This window comes from Pinus tabuliformis, chromosome 2_2 (assembly GCF_031772625.1).
Source record: "Pinus tabuliformis cultivar Carrire ecotype Pingquan chromosome 2_2, CPIR1, whole genome shotgun sequence".
Lineage (NCBI taxonomy): Eukaryota > Viridiplantae > Streptophyta > Pinopsida > Pinales > Pinaceae > Pinus > Pinus tabuliformis.
Genome location: NC_142300.1, coordinates 1,286,156,081 through 1,286,172,307, shown reverse-complemented (window position 1 = coordinate 1,286,172,307; position 16,227 = coordinate 1,286,156,081). Strand labels below are relative to the sequence as shown.

Here is a 16,227-nt window from a genome sequence, read left to right as displayed (position 1 = left end):
AGACAAAAGACAAAAGACACAAGAAATTAGGCCAGAGGCCAGGGTAGAACCCACAAGGGGAAAGCCCATCAATCCTTTCCTTATTCTTCATCAACGAGAGAAATCCATGTCAACCAACTAGTGATCCAAGTGCCAAGTCAGTCCAAACTCTGCCATGATTCATTCACAAGATGTTCAACCAATCTGTTTATAACTTTATACATGTCTGTCACGTCACTAAGATACAGGACTCATAGAAGGCCTGCTTTATCACAGAGATAGATGCTACAGGAACTCGCATCAGCACAGAAATGTTCCATAGGATTTTTGTGTCACCAAGTAGAGACTCATTACCGAAACTCGCATCAACATCATTACAGAAATTCACATCATCAAGGAGAGACTTGTCACAGAAAAACTCGCATCATCATTATTACAGAAGTTGGTGTCTTGCAGCTTTCATTCACAGAGATAGAAGGTGCCACAACTTGATCTTATATTACAGAAGGTGTCTTAGATTCCATGTCACAGAGCCAAATTATCTTCAACAAAAGAAGACCGAATTGCTTGCCAAATGATGGACAAATAATGCCAATATATAGTTGTTTACTCATACGAAAAGACACGACTCTTGGGCAGGCCGACTTGTCATCTGGAGGGCTGAATTGGTAGTGTCGAGGGACGAATTACAAAAATTCAAATCTTCTTTCTTTTCATAGGGTCTTGAAAAACATGCCCCTATATTTTTATCTTTTGACCAAAATAAAACATGAAGAACATGCTTGACAATAAAATAAAAATAATAATTTTTCTTATTTTTGTTTTTATATGAAAATGCATAAGTACAATGACAATTATGAAGACCAAACCTATTTACAAATCCAATACTGGGGCCTGCTGATGTATGACCATCTGAAGTATGCTTTTATGTGCAGTAATGAAACATAAGATGTAATTTTCAATATATATATAGCCAATTAATAGACCCTTTTTGTACCTATAAAGAAATATCATTTTGATGCTTTGAACCTTGAATAAGAATAGTGTGACATTCTTGTGGAATAACTATCTTTGTGTCATATGTGCAGAAATCTTTTACTCCAAATGGATCGACATCTTTGAAAGATACAGTTGAACCCAAACAGAGCTTTTGGAGTGCTCTTGCAAAGAAAGCAAAGTCAGCTCTTCTGGAAGATGGCAGTCCTATCCAATATCCCGAGTCACAAGTAAGAAATGGATCCCATGTAGAACAAGCACGTGCACATATTCAGGTGGGTACTGTATACTGATGTGCAGTTTGTACTTTTTATTAATTTCATGGAGGTGATCTTACTTTTTTAGGACGACATGAAAGGTATGAAGGATGAAGATCATTAATTGGAGGTTTTTAAAACTTGGCAGGCTAGTATACCTGAGAGACAACGGCAAACAGATGCTCCTGCTTTTCAGAAAGGGATAGATGCAATTACTTCTTCCCTTACATTAATTGGTGGCAGCATCGGAAATGCCTTAGAGGTAAGTAATTGGGGGCAGTAATGTACTGCAAATTCAAAAAATAGCATTTGTAATGTCTTGAATGTATAAAGGATGGTTTGCTATTGAAGAACTTATTCCCAAGCTTAAAAATTCTGGCTGCGTTGGTCCTCTAAATTTTTATTGGTCTTATAGTTCTATGAGAAGACATGTGGCTCACATCTGAAGTTCAGAATCTTATTTATGATTAATTGTTCAGCATTATTTTATAGTGTTTTATATTCAGAGTAAATGATGATCAAAACTATTTGTAGATACCTTTAGTTCTAATGCATGCTGAATTTGGGCTATTTCTTTGTGGTGAAAGTCATCCAAATGCAGGGATTGTGGAATACCTGGAAGGGAGTCTGGCATCGATAATAGTTCCTTGGTGTGTCTTTAGTTAAACTCGTTATCTTAGGATCTCTTCTTGCCTGATAGTTTTTTTGATGCATCTGCCCTTGATTCTTGTGAGCTTGAATCAAGTCTTATGCCTTTTTTATTGAGCATGCATCTAATGTTTGTGCACCAAAAGAATTATTGAGGCACGCCTGAGGTGTGTGAATGACATGTATGACAGCTACAATGCATGATAAATATGTGATGAATCACAATGATGTAGTGAAAGACAGTGAAGATTCAAAATTAGGACCTATCTTGGAGCTTGTAAATAGTGTGTATAAACTTATCTTTTTCTTCGTAAAAAGCAAATTATCTTTTATGAACTGATGCAAAATATATGATTTTTAAAATATTTAGGTGTTTTCTTTAAGCCTAGCCCCTATTTTTCTTTGTTTCTTTTTCCTAATTTAATCTCCTGTGATCGAGTTTTATGAAGTGAATTAAATTACCAAGTTGTTTATTGGGTGTAATTTTTGGTGCCTTCTAGGAGGGGTTGAACATTGTGGAAAATAAAGCTTCAGACATTATATCTGATACTCGACGGTCCATGAAAAAGACCCCTGATCCTGGTAAAGCTGCTGATCGGCAACGTCAATGCAAAAAAGCACCAAACGTGGAAACAAATCAAGAGACACAACTAAAGGCATCTCGCGACGTAAGGTGGCAATATGCACCACTGGAAGCACAATCAGTTTTTCTTTTATTGTGGTTTTTCTTGTTTGCAATATTCTAGATTTGCAATTCCTCAAGGCGTGCAAGATGCTCAGGTTGGTTACATTTGTGGCAGGTTGCGATGGCAATGGCTGCAAAAGTTAAGCTTCTTCTACGTGAGCTGAAGACATATAAAGCAGACCTTGCATTTGCCAAAGAGCGTTGTACACAATTAGAGGAGGAAAATAAAGTACTAAGGGAGAGCCTTGAGAAAGGTGATAGGCCTGATGAAGATGACTTGGTGAGTTCCTTGTTTTAATTACAATTTACCTAGGAATATTGAACAGTAGCCTTTTTAATTGGAGAAAAATTCTTGCAGCTTGGCAAAGCTTTGGTAACTATAGTTCTATCAGGTTGATTAAATTTTTACAGTGTAACTACATTAAAACTGTGAATGGTATAACTTAAACAAGGATGATTCAGTTTTCAAATCACAAAATAACAAGTACTTGCTATAATGGTCCTTTTGGCATTCACAGTGATCTCATTGTAGAGTTGAATATAAGATGGTGGACGTATTGCAAGATGCTTCGTAATTCTTTCACTGCTGAGCAACCACCACCTATCAAGCGGTGGGATGCCTTGTTGCAGTTCTGGCAAGTGAACTTCTGGCTTGATTGAATAGCTATGATAATTTCTGCTTGAACAACAGCCCCTGTGCAGGGGTGTACCAGCCCATGAGGGGCAACCATATCATACGGGGGAGTTGAACTCTGGTGGCTGCACTGATAACATCCTGTTTTCACTAACCCAGCAAGCTCCCTTTGATAGAATATAAGATGTCAAGATCAAATACAAGAAGATATTTAGATCATGACTATAAATAAAGATTACTTCCAAGATTCAACATAACAGACTCCTCATCATAGCTCCCCCTTCGTTCAGCTATCTTCACAAGCAAGCCCCCTTTGATAGAATATAAGATGTCAAGAACAAATACAAGAAGATATTTAGATCATGACTATAAATAAAGATTAGTTCCAAGATTCAACATAACAGACTCCTCATCATAGCTCCCCCTTCGTTCGGCTATCTTCACAAGGAATAGACTTGGTATTGCGTAGGTAAATGACTTGCTGAAGAACAAGAAGCATTGATTCCTAAACTTCTTAATCATCATCAATTGGTGTGATGAACGAGATGTATTGTACCAGTCAAGGTCTCTTCTTAGAAAAAGATATCAATTGGGGTGCACTCCACTTATAAACCGGTTTACTCCAGTTTCCTATTTGTTGCTGAGATGCTTGAGTTCAATTTACCATACTGTATTCCATTTTCTGAATTGAGAGAATACATGAAGTTTTGATAATTTGAAACTTCTCTATTCAAGCTTCTGTGATCCATAATGAATTAAACAAAGTCTGATGATGAACCACACTTGTTGGTTCGAAACGCGTCGGCCAAAAAATTCTCTCATGTGTTTTCTACCAAAAGACTTTGTTTAATTTGAAACTTGTGTGAATGGAGAATCAAAGTTTTGGTGTGATTCCCTTTGGTCAATATGTAGCCATATGTCATTTTCGAAGTAAATGATTTTAGGGTGAAACGTAATGCACATGTTAAAATTGCAATTATTAAGTCCAGGATAAAAGTAGCGTTCAATAATTATTAATGATGCCTTGAGATCCTAGACGTAAAACTTGTTTTATTCTTTTCTTCATCAGATATTTGGTTACTAATAGTCTAATACTAAACAATACTAAACAATACAAGAGTACATAAAAAATGGTATATCATTAAGCCAAAGGATGGTCACACAAGTGCCCCCTGGTATATCATTAAGCCAAAGGATGGTCACACAAGTGCCCCCTCCTTACATAGGCAAGCAAGGCATTTCTGCTTTGGCTCCAACCTCGAAAGAATCTACATCTTTCCTATTTTTTTTAATCCTGGTGAAGAACTCTATAGCCAACTATGAGCTGTTAACTCTGCAAAATGGATTGAATGAGTTGCCTCATGAAAGGTTGCTCAGCACATTCCTTTGCATAAAACATGAAGTCCATCAGTCTGATAACATTCCATACTCTCTTTCCTGCCTGTTTGAGCACCCCTTCTCACCAAAGAGCATCCCTTTCTAATGGAAAGGGAAAGTAAAAAGAATGCTGTACTCAGAAGTAAATCATGCTCAACTTGCTTAACCTTTTCCACTTTACGGCCAATCACGTAATGCCAATCAGTAAAACCATAATGCTGTAGTCGATTCTTCACTGCCAGACTTATGATGAAAACCCTGGCTAGTATTTTAACTCCAGTGATGAAAAGTATAGTAATCTGAAACTTGCAATCTGTGCTCTCTCTGTGTCATTAGTTTGTGGAGGTTGAAGCACTGTAACTTGTTTTTGCAATCATGGTAGATAACGGGAGACAGGAGGTGGTTTCTTTTTTGCATGATTTTTTTTCTTCTTATTTTTCAAAAGAATCAATTCTGCTGTTCATTTCGAAGCTGATTATAACCCTTTTTTTAGTACTAATAGTTTGTGATTCATCTATAGTTTAATAGCAGGTTCTTGTTATGTAGTTCATTAGTTATAATAGCTGGTAGGAAACTGAGATTCCATGGAACATAATGTTCCAGTCACTAGCAAACTTAGTAGGATATCTTTGCATGGAGGCTTATATAGTTAATCATTCAGAACATATTAAAAGTGTTGTGCTCCCTTGGAATCTTTGACTTTTAGGAACACCTATTTTTTGAGAAGATAATCCTAGTTCTTGTTTCAACTGGGAGGTTAACTGGATAACTTTGTTTCTCATTCTGCAACCAGAGTAAACTCCCGATGTCAATTATCCATAATGCCAATATTCCTGTTGGCGGTTCCTTGTTCCAGTTGATGGCCATTAATTAATGATGGAAAGTCATGACCAATATACTAAGAGTCATGCCTTCACTTCAAATATCCTTTGTGAACTTCAAATATTCTTAGTAAACAAATGAAAAATCCATGTAATATTCCTTATCATTCATAATGTAGTAATGTACTTACTGGGCTTATGTTACGAACTTTGTTCATAACAGCTTATCGTTTTTGCCTTCTAGGAGTGCATCGGTATTTGTAACTTGTTCTACACTGTTGCTGTCCATGTGCCTTGATCTTTATTTTTCTGTTGTGCTTGCAAACTCCTATGAAAAAATAGAGACAACTGTGTCAAGGAGCACATGGGGATGGCATCATGCTTCACGCTGATATTCATAACCACGGCCAATAATATTAGTGCAAGCATGTGCCTTGATTTTTTATGTTTTTATTGTGCTCACAAACTCCTATTAGAAATAGAGACAACTGTGTCTTGGAGCACATGGGGCAGAATCATGTTTGAAGTTGATATTCATAATGCTTGAAATGCAGTACAATTACAACCAATGATATTAGTATCAACATTCTAGGGCCTTTTCCCGCATTCATCATCAACAGTGTTTGACCTTGAACAACTGACAAACTAAGAGAATATTTGGCATCTTCAAAAATGTCCCAACAGCCTAATGTTATGGTAATGATTTTACCTCCAAGATAATCACCATATTCTCAAAGATAGTGCGGCATCTTTTAATTTCACAGCAACTAGTCACTTTTTCCATGACCGCGATGTTCTTCACATATACTGCTGTCATCTGTGCATGGAAAAAAGCTGGGCTTCGTAACCATGGAAAAAAATATTGTGCAATGCTTTAGAGGGGTCATTCAAATTTTGCCGAGTCTTATGATTCCTCTTCCATGCTGATGTACATGGAACTGTTGGAAATCTCAAAGAAATCTGACGTGGCAATGCTGGCATTAAAATTGTATGCCTCTGTTATATAAATTATTAAATCCCAATGCGAAAGATCGTATGGCAGATGAATGAAAAAAAAATGGAGACACTGGATGGGTCTGCATTTCTTCATTAATAAACTTCAGTACAAATTTGGAGTCACAGCCTATGGGCCCAGTCCAGGCCATCTTCTTCCAATCTCTCAGAGTGAACACAGAACTAGTTTCATTTTTCTTTTCATATGATTTCTCATCCTTTGTTCTTGTTCCTTGGTATTGGCTTTCCGCCATCACATCTCACAGCCCTATTCTTAATTATTTTTGCAGTGTGAAATCCCTGTATCATGCTTTTTACTCATGAACTTCCAGTTCTTTATCTCTTGCTTAAATAATCTTTTTGACGGAAGCACTCCTGTTGCTTTTATTTTTGCACTTATGTTTGATCCAAATGCCTTTGATGTACCCAACTCACAGTGACATTATATTTTTAGTAGTATCTAGGCACATGCGATCGGGTATTTTTCTTGAAATCTGTAAAACATTTGATAACCAGAACTTATGTCCATAACCCCAGATGAAGGACAAAACATATTATAGCAATTACTGATAACAAGAGGGCATTGAGAATGCATGAGAAAAGCATTTAGTCGTCCACCATTATCTTTCATCAAGTTTGGGATAAATTGAGGATAAATTGATCGATGGATTTATTTTGGATTGAAAACTTGAGGCATGTTATGCTAAGGGTCTGAGGTTCCTTTTTCAGTATCCAAATATTTAAATTAATTGCAGCCTTGAAGATTATTGTTTCAGAAGCCATTACTTCCAGCCATTCATATTCAGTTATCTGTTTTCACTGTTTATTTTTCAGATAAGGCTTCAGTTGGAGACATTGCTGGCTGAAAAGTCACGTCTTGCCCAAGAGAATGCCAGTTATGCCCGTGAAAATCGATTTCTACGTGAAATAGTGGAGTATCACCAGATGACTATGCAAGATGTGGTTCATTTGGATGAGATGCGTGAGGTGACAGAAATTGGTTTGGACCCTGATTCAGAGACCCAGATAGGAATGCTTCCCCTGGAAAAGTCAATTTCATCCAGATCCCGTTGACTCTGCACAAGTATCCGCAGCTAGCTTTGGAAGATGTGGTTCTTTTGGATGAGAATGCGTGGCAAGTAACAGATAGGTTTCAATCCTAATACAGGGACACAGCTGGAGGACATCTAGAAAAGAAAAATTCATCTTATGTATTATGATGGTTCCATTTTGATGATCTTGTTGTCAAAGATTATTGGTAGATGCATGTCCATTAAATCTTTATCTCCCTACTTCCATGCAGATCTCTGTATAGTGTGTAGGATATTGTTCGCCACTGCAATTTGGGGTGTTTGTGTATAAATATCTTAATACTGTTTGGGGTGTTCGTGGTTCGCAGGCATACCATTCTTTAGGTTGTTGGGCTGTATTATTACATTTATTTATTCGCAACTGTTCTGGGTTTGCCTCTAATAAGAAAGGTTATATTTCAAGCTTGCTTCTGGTGTCCTGGTGTGTGTATTTCTTTTAGTTTTGTATGAAAACCTGATTATTATTGTATTTGGAAAATATTTTGTTGATGACCCTGATCACGGTTGCTAATTTAATTCGGTGTCTTGGACTTTATTTCAGAGATTGACACGCGGTTCTATTGACAAACATGATAACAAAAGGATTATGTATAAAATTAGTTTCTTTTAATCTGACTGGCCTCAGATAGCTTAGAAAATCACAAAATAACAAATCTTGAAAATTGAACTACGTTAGGTATTTGAGAATTGACTGTATGAGAAGAGGAGTGGTGCTGGCCTCCCTCTCATCCTGGCAGCCCCTGCCTCGAGCCCTATTAAGGTTTCCCCTGCGTAGTGAGTTATGGCTGCTGAAGAGTTGAGAAAGGATCCTAAGTGCCTCTGGCATATAGCCTTTATAGCCTGCATGTCGGGAGGTGCCCCTTGTTTGTTGAGATAAGGCACAGAGATTGTATTGTGCTGGATTATGTCTGTGGAGGTCTGCTTTCTTGCCTGCTGCTGCTTGCCTATTATGTGGCGGGGTTTTTGTGTCACTCCCCATGTGGTTGGTGGGCCGGATGTGTTTTCCCCCACCGTGTCAGTGGATGCATTGTGGTTCGGTGCCCTTCGGTTGTGTTTGAACTGTTACTTCGTAGCAGTTGCCTCAATAACGTGAAGGGTGAGGTTGTAGAGGTTCTCCCATTGCCTCCAGACAACCATTAGATGGAGGAAACACTGAGCAGCGATGAAGGCTTGTTCCAGAGTCCCTTATATTCTGCTGTGTATCATCTCGGTGGTACTAGTCTTCCTTGTGTCTTTGGGGGTGTGTTTTTTCCCCTGCACCTTGTTGATGGTGGGTGAGGATGGGTTGGAGGTATCTAATGGGTGTTTGAGGATGTAGATTTTAACAAAATTCAGCATCATTAGTGTAATTTTTTTGGAATTTTAATTCTGTTCAGTGTTTATAGCTTTCTCAACATTTAACATTTCCAGTTGATATCATTAGGGGAAGAGGATTAAGATATAGTCTTGAAAGGAGTAGAGCACTCTCTAAAATAAGTAAAAAAGGGAAATTGACAAAAATAGTTACTTGGGTCTAACATTGGTGATTGGGAGTACGAATATTATCCTTTGTGCTATCACATTTGATATATGTTTACGCTTCCTATGTGAATTTTGATTAAGAACCTTCGTAAATCAATTGTTACTGCGAACGATCTGATTATTGCTGACTTTTTGCCGACTGGCTTGAGAAGGGATAAATTATATTTAAAATAACGATATAAATTAATAAAGCAACAAAATTAATAAAATAAATTTAAAGAAAATTAAATTAAACGTTAAATTAGTTGATAACAAAATGAAAATCTCTCGTAAATATTTATAAGAATAACGTAAAAAGATAAATATCCTATTATCCATAGTTAAAATAACAGAAATGAATCGTCGAATAAAGTTAAAAGGTAAAAAGATAAATATCCATGGTTAAAATAACAGAAATGAATCGTAGAATAAAGTTATCATAGTTATAATAACAGAGATGAATTGTAGGTTTTGATTTAGTATCATGGTTAATAGGAAAAATAATGAAATTTAAGGAAAATTAAATGAAAAGTTAAGTGAATAAAAAATGAAAATTTATAATGAAAATAAAGTTAGAGATAAATATCCATTTTTTGGATTGTGATTTACTGAATGAAAACGAGAGAGATAAATGTTGAATTCAACTTTTATCAAGTTTATAAACATATAAAGACAACATATGTGATCGATGGATTTAATTTCTAAGGTTTTTTAGATTCTTTGTTATGGTTCATATTTTATATTCTAATTCTAAGAAATTAGGTGTCAACATTCCCCTTATTAATCCAAAGGAGTGTATGTGAGTCCACGCAGAGGGGTGAGGACTATGGTTGAATGTGTTATTTGAACTACTGGTTTAAGGAAGACCACAAACCAAATGAGGTAGCAGAAGCCGACATTTTCTTCATTGGTGGTGGTTTATGGTTGTCAACCAACTTTGGAACTTGGTTTGAAGAAGTTCCTGGAACAATTCTGAATTTGGCTAGACGCTGAAGTCTCTTATGAAATGGAAGTGTTCCTTGATGATGGTTTAAAGATGAATACAAATTGACAAAATGGGTAGTAGAAGCCAAAGTCTTCTATCGGTGGTGGTTTAAGGTTGACTACCAACCAAATCATGCTCATAGAACATGAACCTAACTATGGCTACAACTTTGACTTTGGCTCGGGTTTAGGCTCAAGCTCAATATGATTTTGAAACTTGTAGTTGACTATCAATTCCCGCTTGTCAAATACAAGGTGAGAAGATGAAAATTTCTCCATTGCAAGATGTGTCAATATTTGAGAATGAATTCTATGGGATGACTGATATATTTTTTTGGGTATTGAAGACCGTTGCCAAGAAGCAATCCATCCAAGGTGAATCTTTCCTTTTGTAAGAGTCTGTGTCTAATACATTTGTCTGAATGATGAGTATCTTTTCCATAATGCTCACAAGGGTGAAGATCAAAACACTGTTTTTTCATGTAACCATGATCACAATGTTGGCATTTGACACTTCGAAGCGAATGAGAAAGAGGAGCAAGAGAAGGACCATATTGAAGAAATCTAACACTTCGAAACTGGATTGGTTTGGAGTAGTTTGGGAGGTGAAAGGTCACATCCTTTTCATATCCAAAATTGGTTCCATACTTGTTATTAATTCTTCTTCCCAAGATTTGATGATGAACTTGGGAAGTGCAATCAAAACCTCCACATTTTCATGTGCAAATGCTCTTGAAATGGTATAATTATTTTAATTATGTGCTATTATGAAACCAACGTACAAAAAGATAGATCAACACCTTAGAAATCAGCCTCTTCGAGGAGGCAACCTCCTTTACATTACACAAATGAACAATTTTTGGACGATATAAATGACTAAACTTCCTTTCTATATAGGAGTCTAATGGGTCACAATATAATCAAAGCCCACATAACAATAATAACATAAGGGCACAACAATAAAAATAGTGGGCTTCTATGGGGCACACTAATAACAATATGGAGACAATAGAGGCACAATAATAACAATAAGGGTTACAATGACAATAGTAATGGGAGAATCACTAATATTATAGGGACCTAACATGTCCCTCTCCTTCAAAAAAGTGTTGTCCTTGACGCTTGAGTAGTTATGGATGCTTCTGTATAAATTCTCATCCTCCCATGTGGAATCTTCAGCGGGTAAGTTTTTCCACTTGATGAGATACTCTGAAATTGATCGATTTTGTAGCTATCGAGTTCTTGTTTCTGTGACTGCTTCAGGTTCTAATATGATTTTTCCTTCCTCTTCAAGTTCTGGCAATATTGTTTGAATTGGGAGCTTGTCACCTATAACTTTCTTTAAACATGAAACATGGAAAACTGGGTGCACTCGGGAAGCTGCAGGAAGCTCCAATTTGTATGTCATAGTACCAATCTTTTGCAACACCTTGCATGGACCATAATACTTTGGTGATAATTTATTATCCTTCTTAGCTTGCTTGAGGGACATTTGTTTATATGGTTATAGCCGTATGAATATCTAGTGACTTACATCAAAACTTCTTTTGTTGCGAAGTTGATATGCTTGTTGTTTCATTCTATTCTGCGCCAAAGTGAGGTTATTCTTTAAGAGTTGGAGAACTTGTTGTTGATACTCGATGTGATCTTCCATTGCTTGAACCTTAGAATTTTCTCTTAAATATGATGTGATGGATGGTGGATGATATGCATAAAGTGCCATAAATGGAGTCATTTTTTCTGCAGTATGGAAGGAAGTGTTATACCACCATTCAGCGAGAGGCAACCATTTGACCCATTGTCTCTATTTATCAGAGACAAAGCAACAAAGATATCCTTCCAAACATTTTTTCACTATCTCAGTTTGCCCATCAGATTGAGGATGATAAGATGAGCTATGAGCTAACTGAGTACCGAGACAAGAAAATAATTCTGTCCAAAAATTTCCAGTGAAAATGGGATCTCCGTCACTTACAATAATATTTGGGTTTCCATGTAGCTTTTGAATTGTTTCCATAAATGCAGTAGAAACTGTACTGGATTTAAATGGATGAGATAATGCACAAAAATGTGCATACTTGGTAAGTCTGTCAACTACCACCATGATGACACTCTTTCCTTCGGACTTGGGTAAACCTGTGATAAAATCCACTGAAGCCTCCTCCCAACGTTGGCTTGGAATGGATAAAGGTTGTAATAGACCTAGGGTCTTAATTGTTTCAACTTTATTTTGTTGGCAAACCAAACATTCCGCCACAAACTTTTGAATATCCGATTTAAGGCCATATCAAAAAAATTCCTTCTTAACTTCGTGGTAAGTTTTTAAAAACCCTGAGTGCCCTCTTAAGGGAGAAGTGTGCAATTCCATAAGAATCTCTTGTTTGAGTTGGGAATTTTTACATAGGTATAAGTGATCTTTGTACCATAACGAATCATTTTTCCAGCTAAATGTATCAGATGTACTGGGATCTTGTTGTATCTTTTGAATGAGTGTCCACACTTCTTCGTCATTCTTCCATTCATTTCTTGCTTCGTTTATCCAATCTCGTTGGATAATGGAATGGCGCAAAGCAATGCTTCCACATCCTCATCCTTAAGAGTGCATTTGCCACAACATTTTACTTCCTTTTTTTATAGATGATTTCAAAGTCATAACCCAACATCTTTGTGACCCATTTTTGCTGCTCTTTTGAAGATAATCTTTGCTCTAAAAAGCATTTAAGACTATCATGATCCGTTTTTACCTTGAAGTGTCTTCCCATTAGGTAAGGTCACCATTTCTTAAGTGCATGTAGTATTGCCAACATTTTCTTCTCATAAATAGCTTTGTGTAAATACTTCCCTTTGATTGGACAACTTTCAAAAGCAATGGGTCTTTCTTCTTGCATTAAAACAACACCAATTCCATTTCTTGAGGCATCACATTCCACAATAAAGGTTTTTGTGAAGTTCGGCGTAGCTAAGACCAGTGCTTAGCACATTGCCTCTTTAAGATGTTCAAAGGCCTTTGTTGCTTCTAGAGTCCATGAAAATGCATCTTTCTTTAATAATGTTGTTAGAGGTGCTGCTATTCTCCCATAATTCTTAACAAACTTGCGATAATACCCTCAACCCGAGAAATCCTCGCAAATGTTTTATGGATGTGGGGATTTTCCATTCCTTAATGACTTTAATTTTACTAGGATCTACTTTAACACCTTTATGAGGTAAAATATGACCCAGATATTCCACCTCTTGTACTGCAAAGAAACATTTGGAGCTTTTTGCATATAATTGTTTCTCCTCCAATAGTTTGAGCACCTTGTCAACCTGTTGAACATGATCCTTCCAAGACTTGTTGTAGATTAGTATATCATAAAAAAATACTAACACAAATTTTCTAGGGAAGGGTTTGAAAATGGGATACATCAAACCTTTAAATGTAGAAGGTGCTATGGTAAGGCCAAAAGGAATGACAAAAAATTCATGACCCTCATGAGTTTTAAACGCTGTTTTCGAAATATCTTCAGTCTCCATTCTGATTTGATGATATCCTGAACGAAGATCCAACTTGGTGAAGTAAATTGTTCCATGCAATTCATCCAATAACTCATTAATGACATGAATGGGAAATTTATCTTTAATAGTGAGCTTGTTGAGCTCCCTATAATCCGGACACATGTGCCATGATCCATCCTTCTTGTGCACCAATACTACTGGAGTAGAGAAAGAACTTTGACTAGGTTGAATTATACCAGCCTCTAGCATTTCTGCAACCATATGTTCAATTTCACTCTTTTGGGCATAGGGATATCTGTAAGGCCTGATGTTTGGATGAACACTTCCTAGAATCAAATGAATAGCATGATCATGATCACAAATAGGTGGTAGGCCTTTGGGAGTCTCAAATACCTTGGAATGATTGTCCAAGAATTTTTGGAGATATGGAGAAATAGATGATTTCGATGTGGGAACCTCTAGCGAACATAATTGTGCAATTATGCCTCATTGTTCTTTATTTAGAAGCTTTTTCATTTCGTTACCTCTGATTATATTTCCCGGTTTCCCTTTGATACCCCTTAATTCAACTTCCTTTTTCTTTTGAACAAAATTTCATGAAAAGTTCTTGAAAATTAAAAGCTATTGTACCCAAGGATTGTAGTCATTGGACTCTTAGTACAACATCAACACCACCCATTGGAATGGAAATCATTGGGTTATTCAATACATATTCTCCCATGGATAGCTTGATATTATGGCACTTTCCAGAGCAATTTATGGTTCCTCCACTTACAACCATCACTTGACACTTTGGCGCTGGATATAGGAAGCAATTCAATTCCTTGTCTATCTTACAATGAATAAAATTATGGGTACTTCCCGAATCAATCAACACTATTACCTTTTTCTTCTTGTTGTGTCCTTCTATCTTTGATAGTTTGAGGAGTGGTAATTCCAACCAATGCATTACAAGATATGGTCGGATTCATTTCTTCTCTCTCTAGGGTTTGTTCCTGGTGTATATCCTCGTCTTTTGACGTTTCTTGTTCATTTTCTTCCTCCCCTTCACAATCGATGTAAAATATTTTCTTCTCAACACACTTATGACCTTTAGTGTATTTGCTATCAAAACTGTAACAAAGCCCTTTTGCTCTTTTCTCTTCCAATTGTTGTGGTGTCAACCTTGTAGGTTGTGGAAGGCTAGGGGCGACAACACTTCCATCTTTATAGTTGTGAGTGGTACGCTTTTTGGTTGCCATAATTTTGCTTTTCAACCTGAATGCCTTCTCCAATGAATCAATTTCCCAAAGGTGAACCTAATGTTGGATGTTATCCTTTAAAGTCCCTATGACCACATCAATCCTATGATCCTCTGGAATATCTTTTACTCTTATATTCAATTTTTGGAAGTCCTCAATATGCTCCATCATTGAACCCTTTTGTTTGAGATTTATCAATTGATTAAAAAAAATATTGCTTTTTGTATCCTCATAATGTGCTATCATTGTTTCCGTAAAAAGTGCCCAAGTGACAATTTGTTTATGAGAGCAAAGCCATTGATACCATACAAACTGATTTGGTTCCAAATATAAAGTTGCAATGTGTACCTTTTGTGTGTTTTGCACATTATGGAGATCGAAATATTGCTCCATCTGTAGTATCCATGTTACGAGATCATTGCTATCAAAATTCCTCATATCGATCTTTGGAACATTGTGGGTCTTCAATCCAACATTAGAGTCTATGAAATCATGATTAACATTTATTTTATTCTCATCATGAGTTTCCTTTACTAACCTTTCACCATTAATAAACATTTCTTGTAGCAACTTTGTCAAATCTGTCTTCAAATATTCCATTTTGTCTTCCATCTTAGCTTCTACACCTTTCTTTAAACCATCAATCTTAGTTTCCATGTCATCCATCTTAGCTTCAACGTCTTTCTTTAAACCATCCATCTTAGCTTCTGTTACTTTTTGTGAAAGTGAATTTTGTTGTACTTGGTTTCGTAATTCTGATATATCATGTTGCATTTTTTCCTCTTTTTCATGAGTCATGCTAGAGATTTCAGGTTGTTTATTAGGTGTTTCGATTTTCTTTTCTTCGAGGCATGAATTAATGACAATTATGCTTCACTATGCCCTTTGAATTCCTTCAAACTAATTTTTCAAACCAAACTTATGCAAAATTTTAAAAAAACTACACACCTTTTTTCACTTTGTAGGAGCTCGATATTAAATCTAATGTATCTATGAAATTTCAGATCTCCAAGGTCTGAAATTGCGAATTGGGATAACTCTCTGAGTCTTCTTTCCAACGCCACCAGTGTGATCGAAATTGGCTTCTCCAAGAAAGAGTTATGCCCAATCTCCCAAGATGACCTGATTATACACTTTTTCCATAGAGCGAACTTGTACGAAGTGCCATGTGTCACTGTTTCAACCTTCAGATTTGAAAATGATGCACAAAAAACTACAGTCCGTCCTTAGAGAGAAAGCTATGATGATTTTCCCAAGGTCACCTATTTGGGATGTAATTCGAGAGCCTGCAAAAACCCTAACTTCCTTAGATCATATCTCCAAAAGTATAGCGAGATAAGATCTGAAATTCAGACCCGAGGATCATCGAGATTTTGCTCAAATGGATTTTTCTAGCTTCTGAAACGTCGCAGAAAAAAGTTATAGGAAAATTCCACAATGACCTGTTTGGAGCAGTGAAACCCTAGAATCCAAAGCTCTGATACCAAATATTATGAAACCAACTCACAAAAAGATAGGAAAGA

At 36.5% G+C, this 16,227-nt stretch overlaps 1 protein-coding gene across 2 annotated transcripts in view; it reads left to right on the top strand.

The window, feature by feature from the left end:
* Window positions 1-7,888, top strand: part of LOC149198172 (uncharacterized) — a 42,884-nt gene extending 34,996 nt beyond the window's left edge. Inside the window, exons 2-7 of one of the 2 annotated variants that reach the window (XM_089406146.1) lie at window positions 1,068-1,250; window positions 1,381-1,494; window positions 1,820-1,882; window positions 2,381-2,548; window positions 2,681-2,845; window positions 7,225-7,888. In XM_089406146.1, coding sequence (XP_089262272.1) covers window positions 1,068-1,250; window positions 1,381-1,494; window positions 1,820-1,882; window positions 2,381-2,548; window positions 2,681-2,845; window positions 7,225-7,464 — 933 coding nt within the window. In that variant the 3' untranslated portion in view covers window positions 7,465-7,888. The remainder of the gene's footprint in view (window positions 1-1,067; window positions 1,251-1,380; window positions 1,495-1,819; window positions 1,883-2,380; window positions 2,549-2,680; window positions 2,846-7,224) is intronic. The other variant, XM_089406147.1, reaches the window with a different exon arrangement.
* Window positions 7,889-16,227: the final 8,339 nt, after the last annotated feature.